This window comes from Gymnoscopelus microlampas (genome assembly GCF_963454915.1).
Source record: "Gymnoscopelus microlampas genome assembly, chromosome: 15".
NCBI lineage: Eukaryota > Metazoa > Chordata > Actinopteri > Myctophiformes > Myctophidae > Gymnoscopelus > Gymnoscopelus microlampas.
This window is the reverse complement of record NC_139952.1, coordinates 15,035,737-15,052,153: the sequence shown is the minus strand read 5'-3', so window position 1 is coordinate 15,052,153 and position 16,417 is coordinate 15,035,737. Positions and strand designations below refer to the sequence as shown.

Genomic DNA, 16,417 nt, shown 5'->3' with positions numbered 1-16,417 from the left:
CTACTGACATGAAAGAAACACACAGACACACACACACACACACACACACACACACACACACACACACACACACACACACACACACACACACACACACACACACACACACACACACACACACACACACACACACACACACACACACATATGCACACACATATGCACGCACGCACACACAAGGGAACAAGGGAAATGTGCATACCAGGGATTTCTGAGGTTGGCCTGACCCAGATCCAACATGTGCAGATGACACTCTCCCACTCATCAGCATACACATACACATGCACACGCACACACATACAGACAGACAGACAGACAGACACAGACATTCTCGCTTTTCACACACACACACACACACACACACACACACACACACACACACACACACACACACACACACACACACACACACACACACACACACACACACACACACACACACTTGCAAAATTACTAGTGCACATAGCTTGCACCATACGCTTTTTCTGTACACATGCAGTAAATCTACATCACTCCTCTTATTTAAAGACCACAGCACATACTAAAAGATGAAGTCAGAATCAAACAATAATGACTTAACAACAATACTTGTTGTTCCAATGACTTTGTGCTCTTGTCCTGCATAGATAAATAAGATACTAGTGACCACACTGTCAGTTCTGCCGATAGTCGCTGTGATTTCCCAAGGTGCCTCAGCAGAAGTCAGTCCCTTTTATGGCTGACATTCTCCGTAGGGTGCATATCCCTATTTATAACTCTTGAAACTGTCACAGTGGCACGGAAACCTGAGATGGCTGCAGAGGGGAAGGCGAGTGGAGGAGGCGGGGCATGTGCACAGATGGACGGGGGAACATGGCGAGTCTGTGTTTCTGTGTTAATTAGAACCTGTCACATGAACAGCTGACAAGGCCTGCACTTGTTGAGTGAGCTGAGAGTATGTGCACGCATGCTGCTTCGATTTATTGTATGGAAGTTGATTGTCATTGCAGAGTCACTCATTTTAGTTAACAAATCTCACAGGGCACAGAGGTTTGTTACAAAACTACAAACCTCTAACTCAATCACTATGCCCTCTGTATGAGTGGGCTGGCCTTCTTTAGCACTGGTGTAGTCACTGTTACCATTTCATTTATAAAGCCATACCGAAACAACTCCCATATACATAATATACAGTTTATGTGTTGTCCAGCAGAGATTAGTCTGCCACACTAATGACTATCAGCTTTTTTTCACAAAACAGTACTTTGTTAAAATTGCTTAAGGCTCATTTTTTTTTAAAAATATTGAATGTGTCTGCTTCTTTGTCCTGGAATGAGCTTCAAAAATTCATGAAATTGCAGGAGCTTGAATTATTGATGATAATTACGATGACAACTATGATGATGATGATTATGATGTTGACAAGTTAGGGTTAAAAATAATGTAGAACAATGTTAGGGAAATGTTTTGATGGCATATTGTCTGCAATAGACAATGTTACTTTTTTACTTCCATGTATAATGCAATTTGATAAAAGAAGCAACAAATATTTATGGCAGTAAACCACACCACAGGCCTCAAAATTAAAACGTATTACAAAATCTTTAATTTAGAATTGCAGTGCTATTGTCACAGTAATGTATTTTGCGTCGTGCTTAATCAGGCACTTTTCTGTCTGTAACTTTGTACTGCTTTTTTTGGCCTGATCTCTTGCAAATCAGGATTTAGCTTTTGTTCCAGTTATGGTTAGGTTACTCAGTACAGAGAACTGATTTTACTTCTGCATTGTGAATAAGTACCCCTTGTGCAATTGTTTATTGTATGGTTTCATAGATATATATTTGTTATACTTTTGTACCCTTGTTTTCCAATTCTACCTACTCCTCTTGTTCTCATATCAGTAGACACTGGAGGAAGCACACAGCCACGCCTGTGCTCCAGACAGTCCACATACGCATTATGATAATAACCAGTTGGTTAAAAACCTGCAGCATAAGCCCAGCCAGGGAGAGTGACTTCAGCCTCTGAGAGCCATCATATTTCCTTCCATTTTGGATGGTTTCGACCCAACTTCTTTCTTCCATTCCTTTCATCTCAATGAATGGCCCTGGAATTAAATTTCCAGAACTTCTGTTGTTCAGATTCTGTCAGTAGCTTAGACATGAGCACATTGAGCAGGCACTCCCGCACTCCCTTGTCACTCCCTTTGCTACAATATTGGTCTACAATTATTTATCTTCTCCTTTGGAGGCGATCTAACATCTTGTTGTTCAGATGTAGTTTATGCGTCATCGTAACAGATGGGGGCAGGGGCCTATAATTCACATCACATTATCCTACCATTAGTATTCTACTATGCTGCCTCAGTTTAACCACGTAAGCCCTACTACAATTTGACTGGGGTCCCCCAGGGGTCTATACTTGGTCCCCTCCTTTTTTCCCTAAACAATCCAATCTCTTCACCGAAAGTAGAATTTTGTGTGGGACAATTCTTTTTCAACTTTATTGACAAAATGCCAGGTTGAAAGTGGTTGTGTTGGCTGGTTGTATGGCAAGATACTAGAAGGGGGCAGTTGGTGAGAGGCCCAGGGTTAACCTGTGATTTATGTGGTTCAGTGGGTGTTTGGACGGGCCCAAGGAGCATGTCACGCCCCATCTGCCCACCATTGGCCGAGGTAGAGTCAGAGAGCTGGCTTTGAGCCCCTCATGTGAACTACCTCAGCATCTCTACTCCTCTACTCCTCGAGTCTATACAATAAGGACTCAATAAGAGTCCTTATTCCCATGTCCCATAATCATCGTCTGTGCCCATTTGTCTCTGTCCTTTGTCTCCCCTACTAATTTTCTCATTTATTTCTCTGTCATTATGGATATAGCTACTTTCACTCTCTCATCATCCTTGTTTTCTCAGTATAACTTTCTACACAGTAACATTATCAGTGTTAATGTATCCTTTTGTAACCCAGAGAATGTACATGACAGATTCCATTTGTACACTCAAATCAAGTTGACACTGGGGATTTCCACAGGTCATTGTGGAAGTGTGCAGTGCAATTTGTTTGTCCTTTATCCTCCTATCCCCTCCTGCCGCCTCCTGTGTCCCGACTACCTCTAACTAACACCCTGTCCCATCCCATCCCCTGCCATGTGGCCTTATAGCTCTGTGTAGATTGGCTGGAAGGATGGGGGATGAGGCACTGACTTGGACTCTCAGACAAGCAGCAGCTGAACAGCCAAAACCCAGTGACAATTTTAGGAAGGTCACCAAGTGTGAAAACAAAGTCAGAGCAGAAATGAAAACAGGATGTTTTTAGTTTTTGGCTCAATGTAAACTCTTTGTCACCCCCCTCAAAGGTCACAGGTTAGAGTGTCTGGCCCAATGACTGAGCGCCGTGAGCGGCCTTACAGTATGATGCTTATCTCGGGAGATAGAAATCCACAGATCCTCTGCATGTGATGTGCTGCTGAATGGACATTTGATTTGTCTGCCGGACCGGTATTATTTCACATGACTGGGCAGTCCCAGTCACATGGAATTATGGAATGTAAATTGCAATGTCACCACAGTTTATATTTTATACATGCCTGTTGAAATGGGTATACTGTTAAATTATGATATCAAAGTTTTACCCAAACTTAACTTTACTTAATCCGATAATAAATATAATAATAGGCAGATTGCAAGATGATCCCTACTGATTTGTGATTCCACAACCTTCCCTCTAGATCTAGAATCATCCTTAGGCCAAAAGGAATTTTGTAGCTTTTCACAGTTAAGGTTTTATTTCACTTGAAAACCTCTGGGAATGTCGGTTCAAACTGCTTTGGTACAGCTGAGTTTAGGTAGCAGCTGGCCTTTAGTATACACATGTTTTTTTTACTTCATACCCAAGCGTGGCATGAATATCTGTCAACTGTTTGCCTTCTAGCCTGACATTCCGGGTATCAGAGGTGTAAACAGATTTAAGGAAAAGACTGCCTCTGCGGAACTGAAGGCAGAAGTGCAGTGTAAGGTGTACAGCATCTGGCAGCATTCATTCTAGCAGGTTGACAGAAAGGTGTGTGAGCAGGGTGTGAATGCCATGAGTTGTTAATGTAATGGTGGATAACAGACTGTAAGTGTTGGGCTAATGATGCTAGTGAAGGCTGTCAGTTTTTAACAACTTAATACCTGCCGTATATACAGTACTTTGTCGTACAACAGATCATAACGAAAATTGCTGATGTGAGCTTGTAGATCAGCATTTTTTTGTTTGTGTTTACATTTTGATAAATTGTACATTTACATAGGGGTGCCGCCAGGGTTAAAGCGTTTTTTGCTGCTGGTCAGGGAAATTCAGTAGGCTGCTCCAAACACTTTTTAGTCGAACAGGCCAAAGGTCAAGGTCACATACAAGGATGGATGGATTCATCAAACAAAATATCAGCAGGCTGCCACAAAGAGATGATTAAGATGAAAAGGTCAAAGGTCAAGGTCACAATCAAGGGATGTACCACAAGAGATGTTTTTTTTCTGTGATAATCTAAGCAGTTATCACATTGTGTGTATTGTACACATGGCACCAGTTGTCCACGTGATCATGGATAAAATATTAATCTATTTTTTTTCTGTCTTCCAGCTCTGCCCTTGCCTATTGAATCCCATACCATCCAGAATGAGGATAAGGTGCCAGCAAAGGAGCTTCTGACTCCCAATGACTCAGGCGTCTCAGACCTCTCTCCCAATACAGACTCCAGCCCCAAAACAGACCTCTCTACCAAGACAGACCCCTCCTCCAAGACAGATGCCAGGCCAACCACCCCTGGCTCCAGCCCCAGCCCTCAGCCCAAAAAAGAAAAAGGTGCACTGCCAGCTATACACTTACACTTTGTTTGATTAGGATATAGCTCTAGCCTCTAGTCATGGTGTGAGCAAACATTGTGAACGTAAAAGGTTCTGAACATTCGCGAACATTCGTCAAAAATAGCCGATCTACAAGCTCAGGTTCACGTTGCAACGGCATGCGTTGTGAGCTTATAGTTTGGCAATTTTCAGCAAAGAGATTTGGCGTTGAGGGAAAAAAGGACTGGGCCATGTACAGACCCCTGGGGGACCCCAGTTAAGTAAGCAATCTATAGAGGGTTTAAGTGGTTAAAGCGGATAAAGAAATCATGCTTTATCTTCACATGTAGGATCTACACATGTTTTAATGAATGCCAAGTCCTTAAAGGGCCCAGTTCCACAGATGGTGATGGCTGAGTGCCAAACTCTCATTCTGTACAGTATGTATGAAAAGACAGGGGGTGTATAGTGCGGAGGAAGACTGATGGTGGTATGAGGAGGTGCAGCAGGAGAGGGGCGGGTCAACACTAATAAAAGACCTCCGGGCCCAGGAGGGTTGTTGACTTGTTGTCAGCTCTCCAGAGTATCTTCAGATTGACCAGACTAAAGCGTAGCCGGGGCATAGGGAACTATTTGAATGTGGGGAAGGGGAAAAGACGGGTTGCCATGGAGATGGGGCTCCAGGGCTGCAGGGTGCGATTGGTTGAGAATTCATGACACACATTTTGCATAGCATGGAGAACCCACAAGAGGAAGCAGGCTCTGCAGGCACCCCGGTGGGGCGGACCCCGTTTTCTGTACAGCTCCGTCGTAGCCAATCGTTTTGCCCCACGACCACAGAGAGAGAGAGAGAGAGAGAGAGAGAGAGAGAGAGAGAGAGAGAGAGAGAGAGAGAGAGAGAGAGAGAGAGAGAGAGAGAGAGAGAGAGAGAGAGAGAGAGAGAGAGAGAGAGAGAGAGAGAGAGAGAGAGAGAGAGAGAGAGAGAGAGAGAGAGAGAGAGAGAGAGAGAGAGAGAGAGAGAGAGAGAGAGAGAGAGAGAGAGAGAGATCAGTTGTACAGCTGGATCATGACAAGAAAAATCCTCCCTGTTTTTATGACCATTCATATGAACTATGAATGAGGTTTATCAAATTCATTGGAGATGGTGCTGCATTCAATTTATATAGAATTAGGATAGAACCTCCTTTGTACTCATTAGATGCCCTCAATATCAACTGCTGTGGTGGTATAGTTCCATCTCTGTTTCTGATGTGCAATTAAGATGAATTTAAAAAAACAAGACAGAATCTAATAATGATGTGACTCCTGTGTCTAATCTAAAGCTATCGATGGCAAGTTACTTGGTGTGCAGTCTGTGAATTAAATGAATTGTTAGCTTCAGACAAGTGCTGCAATAAGCAAGGGATAATGCATGGGGAGGTAGTCATTATTGAAATTTAAAGCCCGACAGGGCGATTAACCACCGAGGCGAAGCCGAGGTGGTTAATCGCCCTGAAGGGCTTTAAATGTCAATAATGACTACCTCCCCATGCATTATCCCGCTTATTACACGGCTACTTAATAAATACATAAATACATTTACCCAAAAGTAACAACAAAACGAAGTATTTCCTTGCTTACGGCAATGAAAGTATTCCATAAGTATTGGGCTGGGCGGACAAGTTCGCCTCGCAAAAACAAATGACGAAATGGAAAAAAACTCGCCCCAAAACACACTCGCCCCCCATTCTATTTACTGCCGATTTGCCTGTAATACCGCCGGATTTGCCCCGGGGCGACTATGTTTTGGGGCGAGCGTTTTGGTATTCCCCCGTTGTTGCGCCACGATAAACAAGGAAGTGTAGTGGATCAAATAGAATGACTTTTCGGTCATTGCATCGTCTATTTCTCACTTCAAATGTTTTCAAAAACATTCTTGAGAGCAACGTTTAGTTGTAAATGACATTGTTTGTTTGTTTACATGGCTGTCATGTTGGATAAAGCATAAAATCAAGCAGCGCAGGTTGATATGAGCAGGTGTTCTGAGTCTCTGATTAGACAGCGGTCCGTTATTGAGCTCATCGGTCATTATCCAGAAATAATGACCGATGACTGACCAATCAGAATCGAGCATTCAACCAAGCCGTGTAATAAGTGTTAATAGCAGTATTCACATATCTGAACAGTCTGTTCTATGGTACAGCGAGTTGCACTGTTCATTTTCTATTTCTGGACATCATAAATACTGTATAGCTGTGATTGTTCTCCGTCTTTGGTGACATATTGATATTGTAACAGGCATACAGACAAACCTAGTACATACTAGACAGCTCGGCCTTAAGCCACGCTGCAAAAAATCACAGCAATGTTTGTTTTAGATAAGAGATTTAATTAAAAGCCTTTTTTATTTATTTTCTCCCTACAGATGCGGTGAGCTCAGAGCAACGACAGAAGCTTGCCAAAGAGCGAAGGGAGGAGAGGGCCAAATATATTGGTAAATCCACACAGACCTGAATCAGTGTTATCATCTAGCTTTGTGCTGTGTTCACATTCTGACCGGTAGACACAGATAGACACTAATGTATTGTTTTCTTTGCAATGCATGAATTTGTAGTCACTAACCTGGTACAGTATGTGCAGACTTCTATTCTATTTCACTGTCTTCAACCTTTAGTTTAAAAGAAAAGATCAATCGTACAAACTCGTGGCCACGATGCAATGGGAATTTATTAACCAATAGCCAATTAAAGCTGCATCTGTAACTTTACTTTTCTACTGGGAATTCGATAGAGCACACCTGCTTGCTCAGGGGAGATTTAATTGTATTCACAAAGTTACATAGTGTAGCTTTAAGCCCTATTGTATATTATGTGAATGCCGATCTACAAGCTCACAACACATTGCATTGTGAGCATGTAGATCAGCTGTTTTTTGTGAAAATCTTCACTTTGATGACGTGCCCAAAGGAGGGATGCCGTATTTCCACACTTGTCTTCTTCAGGGTTTGATCTCACCCTAAAGAAGACACGATGTGTTGAAAAGTTGGTATTTGTGTAATAAATTCCCATTACCTCATGGCTACAAGTTTATGTGACTGCCTTTTCCTTTTAAACTTTGACCTTTTCACTGTGGTCGGCACCTCGGTAATACTGGTGCCTGTCCGTTGTTTTGACTGTCTTCAATCTGTCTATGTCTCTCGTTCCATCTCTACTGTCATGGGCTCTGCCCTTGGTGTGATCTTTGTTGACACCTTATATTGTTTCCCCTTGCATGGCTTCAGAACAGCAAACTCGGGTGCAAGGTAAGATGTCCCACTAAAACCTACCTACAGCATATGCCATTTCAAAACTCTTTTTCCCCCCCTCCTTGTCTGTTCTGGTGAGGCCTAATTGTTTACTTTCTTCCATTTATGAATCCATTTATCCTTCATAAAAGCCTCAGAACTCTTCACAAGCTTTACTTAATTTGAGTTCACACAAACTTGTCTACTGCCATGCAATCCTGTAATATATTCAAAGTTCTTAATTCCTTCATTTCACCCATCTCAGTGTGCATGTACAGGCTTGTGATTATTATTATTTTTTGTTATTTGTTATACATACTTTTATTTGAGAAGATTAAAGCTGCACTATGTAGTTTTCCTTTTCTACCCCCAATTTTTATAGAGCTTTTATTTATTTTTTAAAGAGCCTGCCTGCTTGCTCGGGTTAATTTAATCTTGACCATCAGCATCAGGTAAAAATTCGTGTCAGATCCTGTGTCTAGGTGAGACATGACCTTTGACACCATCTAAATGTCTCAATAGAAGAGCAAGGAGATACAACCACCCCAATTGTATAGGTTATATTGAATTAACATACTCTACCATACAGATTGGACAAAATGAAAATGTATTCATTACAAAAAAGTTACAGTGCCACTTTAAAACTTTTCATTTTTTTTTCTTGTAACAATATTTTGTAACACCAAACAGATTTTAATCTCAGATAACTTCTTGGTTAAATAAATACAATGTGCATTACGCTGCAAAATCTTGAACCATTAAAACCATTAGCCTCTTCTCTGGGGACTCATAATAACTGTTTAACCAGAGTTCCCCAGGGGTCTGTACTTGGCCCCCTCCTTTTTCCCCTCTACACCAAATATCTTTGCCGAAAATAGACAATCTACAAGCTAACAACACATCGCAACACAACATGTTGTGAGATTGTAGATCTGCTATTGTCTGCGAATGTTAGCCCCCAGAATATAGACGCTATGGTTCATGTGGAAGCCAACAAGAGACTTATTAAGTGGGTGCTTATTCTGCTGAGATGTCCTGCAATGCCAAAGGCAATTGGCATGGAAAATGGGTAGTCATTACCGTGAACTGAGACCATTTCCTCTCAGACAGATTATATTTAATTACATCTTTCATTAACATCATTAATGAAGAGTGCAGACCATGCCACACAATTGTTTAAGACTCATTCTGATGCCTTCTACAGATCTGAAATCTATTTGACTAAACCTGTCTACATTCAGTGACTGTAAGCAAAGTTCTTACTCTTCTCTTGTGGCCAATTTTGACACGACCAAAACGTTGCTTCACATTAAACTTTACTCTTGACCGTGCAAGTGGCACGGCTTTTATTGTTGATATTTTTGCCTACGCATTTTTGCCTTGGTATTTATTTTATGGATAACAAAACATGAAAGGTAAATGCAAATATGGTCATTATAGAAATGGATCCCTAAAACAAGTATTTCGAGCATTTCTGTTATCCAAGATGCCATGAAATTATTTTTCAAGGTAAAACTACATCTTTGTCAGATGGCAGATGCAGGGTGCAGACCATTAGCACAGACTCAGCTGCTTATTTCATTAATTCATAAAATTAAACAAGGGTGTAGTCAGTGACAGCCACACAATGCTTGGTCCACTGAAATATCTGCTTAATGGATTACTCATTTACTGCAGCACATATCAGCAACCTTTCGTATCCAATGATTGTAAGTAATCTAGCACAGAGATTCAATTCAGATTCGATTCATTCATTCAAATTTCATGTCACTCCTACAACATCTTACTAACTTCTACACACTTTAAACTCAGCTTTAATCACTTACTGTAAGTCCTATACACCTATAATAGCTAGAAATATCCGATCTACAAGCTCACACAGCTATTTTCACAATGTTTGATTTTAGTTTTTTATTCATTTTGACATTTAGAGAGAGAACTGTAACTGGCCAAGTGTAGACTGCCACCCACCCTGCTGAACATGTGTTGTCCTGGAAGTGGTATATATGTGAAGCAGTGGAAAACAGGAAATGCCACTGTGTGAGATGTGGTGCATCTACAGTACCTTCAGGGGGGGAAGCCCGGCCTGGCGGAGAGAGAGAGAGGCACAGCTGCTCAACAGCATGCTGGGAATGTAAAGAAAGACGATTGATTGCCTTTTAATCGCTGTTGTTAGAAACGAGCCGTGGCAGTCAGACTGTGACGCTACGCTATCTGCTGGAGGGCACTGTAAAGCTCAGTGTGAAACTTCTTGTTTACTGTTCTCAGAACTCAGGGAGAGGATTACTGGGTAATAAACAGTGTGTCTCTCATCTGTTCTTTCCATTCCCTCCCCGTCCCAGTGTTGGCCTAATTTCTACTTCGTCACATGAAGTAAATAGCAGATCTTCAAGCGAAAATCATGTATTTACGTCAAGCCACTGCGCAGTTCCATTAAGTATTAATTAAGCTTTAGAAATGTAAGTGCGTCAAAGCCATTGGAGAATTGTTCCGCGTCACATTTGAAGAATTGTAGTAATACTCCCCATGTTAATTAATCCATTTGTAACTCTGAGAGTATACACATGGAACCAAATAGAATAGACCCTTTAGATGTGACATTGTATTAACGCGAAACCGATTTGAACAGTTGTCTTTTCAATATGTTTTGTTTTTCTTTTTATGTTTTGTCTGAGTTTTCTTTTATTGTCCTGTCTTTCTTTTCTTTTCTTTCTAGTAGTGTTCTAGGCCCAATTTTGCTCATTTCTTTGTGTCATCACTTCTTATTTCACTTGTTTAATCTGTATCCTATCTGAGTTCTTTATCATGATTGGATAAAAGTGGTAATAAATAAATACATTTTCTGTTTAATAAAGAGCTGGAGAGAGATATAGACTCTGTTACTGAACAAACACTCTATAGCAATGAGTACTATCATAATATAGAGCTATTTAACACTTATTTTAACAAAAGAAAATCACTTACCCTACCTTTAATACTCTCAAAGCTGAATTAACACTCACAAATGACAGTGCAGGAAACATGCACAAGGCTCTGTGTAACTTTGTTTCTTCTCTATTTCCTGTGTGTTTACTCGTGTTTCTATGTGTTTGGGTGACACCGTAGCGGCTAAGAAGGCCCAGTGGCTGGAGAAGGAGGAGAGGGCCCGGCGTCTGAGGGAGAGCCAGCTGGAGGAGCGCAGGAGGAAGCTGGAGGAGCAGAGGCTGAAGTTAGAGAAACGCAGGTCCTTGCTGGAGGAGAAACAGAGACAGAAACTGGAGAAGAACAAGGTGGGGCTATGGAAGTAGAGGCAGGGGTTTATTTAAAAAACCTTGAGAAGATTACAACCATCCGGTGGATTTACATAAACCATAATGCCTTGCACATCAACAGGGTTATCTGTAGGCCTAGCTGATTTGGGGTTTTAGCACTAACCTGTGTCATTAAAAAGTACCGACAAACTCCTTTAATTACTTCGCAAAAAACGTTCAGTTTGTGTCACAAGTTTTTGTGATAAACACAGCGTCCATGTATTCTTAATGTATTGCTACACTGGACTGTGCTATGAAGACTACTTTTGCAAGGCATTATGGGATTTGTACAGTAAAACCACCAGAGTCTCACACAGAGTGCTTTTATAGGCCATAATTGTTATCGGACATCATTTATGTCATAGAGCAAAAAATGACTCACACACGTCTCCTTTTTAGTTTTTGGATTGATTGAGTTCTTTATTGACAAATCGCATGTACAATTGATTACAAAAGCATACAATAGTCAAAAGGATAAACACCTTGAATTGTGCAAGGAGAAAGACGACGTGGGTATCTGGGAAAACTACAATACAATGAAAAACAATGTACTGTTGCATATATCAAATACAATTATAAATTTCAGTTACATTAATATCACAAGTAGGATCAGCAAACCTGAGTGCTACACCAGCCTGCATGGTTAAGAGTTGGACTAAGCATTGTTCAGCCATTTCTTATGCAAAGATTTGAATTTAGCCAATGAGATTGTGGACTTTAGGCTTTTGGGTAGCCCATTCCACACAACAGCAGTACAAGAACGTGTTCTTGCCCAGGCTGTTCTTGAATCAACAAGGTACAAAATCTGTGGAACTCCTTCTGGTGGAATAACTGTGGGTGTCACAGTAGTTAACCAGATAAATGGGTACCACATTGTTAACAATCCTATGGACCATGCACATTTTTATGTGCGATACTCTATCCTCCACTCTGAGCCACTTTAGAGAAGTAAAGTGGGTGGGGAGAAGATATGTTCTGCGATGGAGTTTAAAGATTAGTCTTATTAACTTGTTTTGTGAAGTCTGTAGCTTTGTTTTGAGAATCTTAGGGGTGTTGGAGTACCAGGAAGTGCAGGCATAGTCGAACTGTCATTGTATTAGTGCTGAAGCCAGTATTACTAGGGCACTTTGATCCACTAGAGATGATATTCTAGCAAGAGATTTAACTTTCTGATTGACTTTGGCGATAACTTTGAGTGCCATAATTTGTCCAGATAGGTTATTATCTATTGTGCAGCCTAAATATGTTAAAGATTCCTAGGCTGTAACTACGAAATCGCTTACTACCACTCTGAGTGCAGGAGTGTTGACCACAGACCTTATTTTCTGTATAAAATCTGTGGTAGAGGAGCATTGCACTTTGACGAGGGAACCCATTGCAAAAATCCAGGTTTTAGGATTTCAAACGGTAGCACCCGCATCACAGGCTTCCCTGGGATCAGTCGATTCAGGACCCTTATTGCATCATCTCTTACTGGCCTATCACTTCTCTGTCCTGCTAAAATAAAGGGTTCATTATGTATTGGTTCTGAATCTGGTCTGAGCCTGAACGAGTCAGAGAGTTGATTTTACAGTGAGACTGTGTTGTCTTTCCCCCTGCAGGAGAGATACGAGGCAGCCATCAAGAGGTCAACAAAGAAGACGTGGGCAGAGATCCGCCAACAGAGATGGTCCTGGGCCGGCGGACTCAACCAGACATCCCGCAGAGAAAGTGAGTCATACTGGAACACCAACCACAAAGAACAACATAGAGCATTAAGTTGGAGGGGTTGTGTTGCGGTCCGTGTGCCCCTCTTGTAATGGAAAACTCCCATGTTCAGTTCCCCGGTGTAGGCATTATGCGGAATATATGTGACATGCCGAAGAGTTGTTGAACCATTGTAATCAGTCTGGATGAGAATGTTTGTTGAATGCATTAAATTAAATAAATATAGAAGTAGCCAGGACTATGCTGTTGACAGACAGATGGATCTGCCAAGAACTCTGTATCACGCAGTACATAACAGGGTCTGGATCATTACCACAGCTGACGCAATTACTGAGTTTCTTATTTGCAGCTTGCTGTCATTAGGGAGGGGTACCACAGTTAACTCAGAGAGTCAGGAAAATGTTGGCTTTGAACAGTGACACAGAGTTGATATAGTCTCTAGGTTAATCAATTACGGTATGTAAATTGTTTTTCTTATGTTCCAAAATGGTCCCCTAAAGACGTTAGAAGCAGAAGGCTGAAGAGACACAGGTTGGCTGTCAAGTAACTGTTTCAGCAATGGTGGTGAGAACCTGTGAGCTAGACCCTCCGTTGCTGTTACTTCTGTAACATGTGATTATACCCATTCACACTATTACACAATCTTGTAACAGGAGCCTCTCTTGTGACACTGAGGTCTGACTTTTCGGAAGTGTGAATGACCCTGAATAAGTGTGTGTGTGTGTGTGTGTGTGTGTGTGTGTGTGTGTGTGTGTGTGTGTGTGTGTGTGTGTGTGTGCGTGTGCGTGTGTGCGCGTGAGTAAGTGAAGGAATGTGCTGATTCGGGCAAGAAATGGTCATCCTCAGAAGTGAAAGTAGCAGTGGACAGTTTCACAGCTATAAGGTAGAACTGTACTGCATACCTCAACCACTCCTTTCCTCACCTCTCCTAACCTCTCTTCATCTTGGTCCCCTGTACAGATTTGGAATGAACCGTTTTAGTGAATGAGATGTCAGATCCCCTTCACTAAACAACGTATAGATAGACAGTAGGGGGCGTGGTGAGATCCTACTGTTTTCCTCCAGGTGCTTCAATTGCACGACAGAGAGTTGCAAGACCACTAATCTCAGTTATGCAGGGGTGCAACCTCACTCTCTGCTCGCCCCTCCCTCAGCTGTTTCGCTAAATCCACAACTCCGCCCCAACTCGGGGCTCCACCCTCCCCTCACCCTGCGGGCCGTCTTGTGAACAGTTGTTGTGTTCTGTTGCGTTCTCTCCGGTGCAGGCAGATGCTCGGCCTCCACAGTCAACTTGCCAAGACAGGTGGAGCCTGTCATTAACAACAGGCTGTCCAAGTCCTCTGCCACGCTATGGAACTCCCCCAGCCGAAGTAAGGACGACCGCACCGGCGTCAGTGTCCACCAGGCCTCTTCTCCCCACCCTACCACTACCCCTCCCCCACCCTCCTTTCACCCCCCCCAAACTGGTGTTTTGGTTTTATTTTTATTATTATTATTCTAACTGTTGTTTCTGGTGGTCTGCCTGCCTGCCTGTGCTTGGTGACTGGTCATCTTACACCTTGCCCTCCTCCTCCCCTCCCTCTCTCACACTTCCTGGTCTCCTATGCATCGTGGCTTACTTTTTGATTTCGTCGGTGGTTGTTGTCTTCTATGCATTTTCGATCAGCCCTGACATCAATAAACCATATATTTTTGTGATGATTTTGGTACAGCGTCTCCTGGTCATATTTGGTCACGACATCCTCTTTTTCCATGCTCTTAAGTTTTCCCTTTTATGTTACTGTTGATGGTATGCTGTGTTGGTGTTGGTGGTGGTGGGTATTATAGTGTGGGTGTGGGTGGGAAGAGTTTTGATTCTTTATAAAGGCTTACAATTACGATTAGCTGAATGAACAGTGTTAAAAGTAATCTTTCATTTGACTTAGTGTGATAGAGATACGCCACCTTTTGCATGGTTAGATGGTCTAAATCTAACTGTTAGCACATATTTGAACATAAAAATAGTGTCACTCATTTCAACATATTCCTAAGTTGCTACACAAACATAGGCAGTGTTGTCATCATTTCAGATGTGTCACATCTCATATCATGCCTCATTATATAGACCGAATCACCCACAGTGCAATCAGCAGTTTGACTTTTAATCGCCCCACCACAATGGCTATTCAGGTTTGTCATCAGCACTCAAGATACTCTGATACCGCAGGAAAAGGTGTAACAGAATGTTGTCAGCCGAGAGATATCTCCTTCCAGAATGCATTTTTTATTTAGAATCCAATGGATGTATCAGCTCGTGTTTCTGGCCTGGGAGGTAGTACGCAGCAGGGGTTTTATACAGACAGACTTCCAATCCACAGTGGCTCTCTCAGTACAGCGTCTACTTGCCGCATCGGAGGAGGTGAAGGGAGAAAGAAAGAAAAAAACCTCACTGTTGCCTAGCAACAGGGGATAGTTGGGTTATCAGCCCAGTCATAAAACATGTTGTGAAAAAGATCCATCCAGCACACAGCAAAGGTGACCCTGCCCCCCCCCCCCTCCCATGCCATTATAGAACATGAGTCCGCTTGCATTCCACTCAGGTTATTTTGTCAAAAATGTTAACACATTTAGTTGTTCTTGGTGCTGTTATGATTGCACTATTATTCTATGTATATGTGTGTTGCTTGTATCACGCACATCGTTTTTGTCTTCTGCAGAGTAATGCTAGAGTGGGGAGGAGCTTGCTTCCTCTCAAACGATGACTCAGCTAATTCCGCTCACTTTCCCCTGCCGAAAAAAACAATCGACAGTTTGATATATTGTTAAGTGAGCCACACAGTCAAATTGACAGTGTTAATTGAATTCTGACTGGTCCTGTAAATGAACGCTTACTGTGCGTCTTTGTACAGCTTGCAGTGAATGTAAGTTCTAGATTTTGTTTGAGAGATAAGTAATCCACACACACCAATCTACCTGTACTCACGTCAAACCAGTGTACCTGTATCTCAAACTGGTGCAGCAGCAGAAAATACATTTAAAGGGGTCACTTTTTATAGAACTGCACTCATCGTCACAAATGCTGCGTCCATCTCTGTGTTTTCTTCCCTCTTGTGCAAATTGTGTACACCCTTTTGTATTCTGCTAGCAAAACAAACCTTTCTGGGGCAGCAGAAAGAGACAATGGAGGCATGGGAAGGAAAAGAGAAGCAAACATTTGAGAAGGAACAGTCCTGTAGTGAAGCTAATCAGTGAGATACACTTGAAAAGTGTCAATGCTGCAGATACAGAGTGGAAACTTGTGTATTCTTTTATCTCAGCTTTACGTCCAAGAGACTTGGACTCACTGAAATGCTGCAATGCAGCCTGTCCTTGTTTCAG

General features: G+C 42.1%; 1 protein-coding gene across 4 annotated transcripts in view; it reads left to right on the top strand.

The window, feature by feature from the left end:
• LOC311062266 (uncharacterized protein) overlaps positions 1-16,417 on the top strand; it is a 40,736-nt gene that overhangs the window by 13,377 nt on the left and 10,942 nt on the right. For 2 of the 4 annotated variants that reach the window (XM_084081166.1, XM_084081165.1), the window contains exons 2-6: positions 4,599-4,820; positions 7,206-7,274; positions 11,169-11,332; positions 12,955-13,063; positions 14,326-14,430. In XM_084081166.1, coding sequence (XP_083937292.1) covers positions 4,599-4,820; positions 7,206-7,274; positions 11,169-11,332; positions 12,955-13,063; positions 14,326-14,430 — 669 coding nt within the window. The remainder of the gene's footprint in view (positions 1-4,598; positions 4,821-7,205; positions 7,275-11,168; positions 11,333-12,954; positions 13,064-14,325; positions 14,431-16,417) is intronic. The other 2 variants (XM_084081168.1, XM_084081167.1) reach the window with 1 other exon arrangement.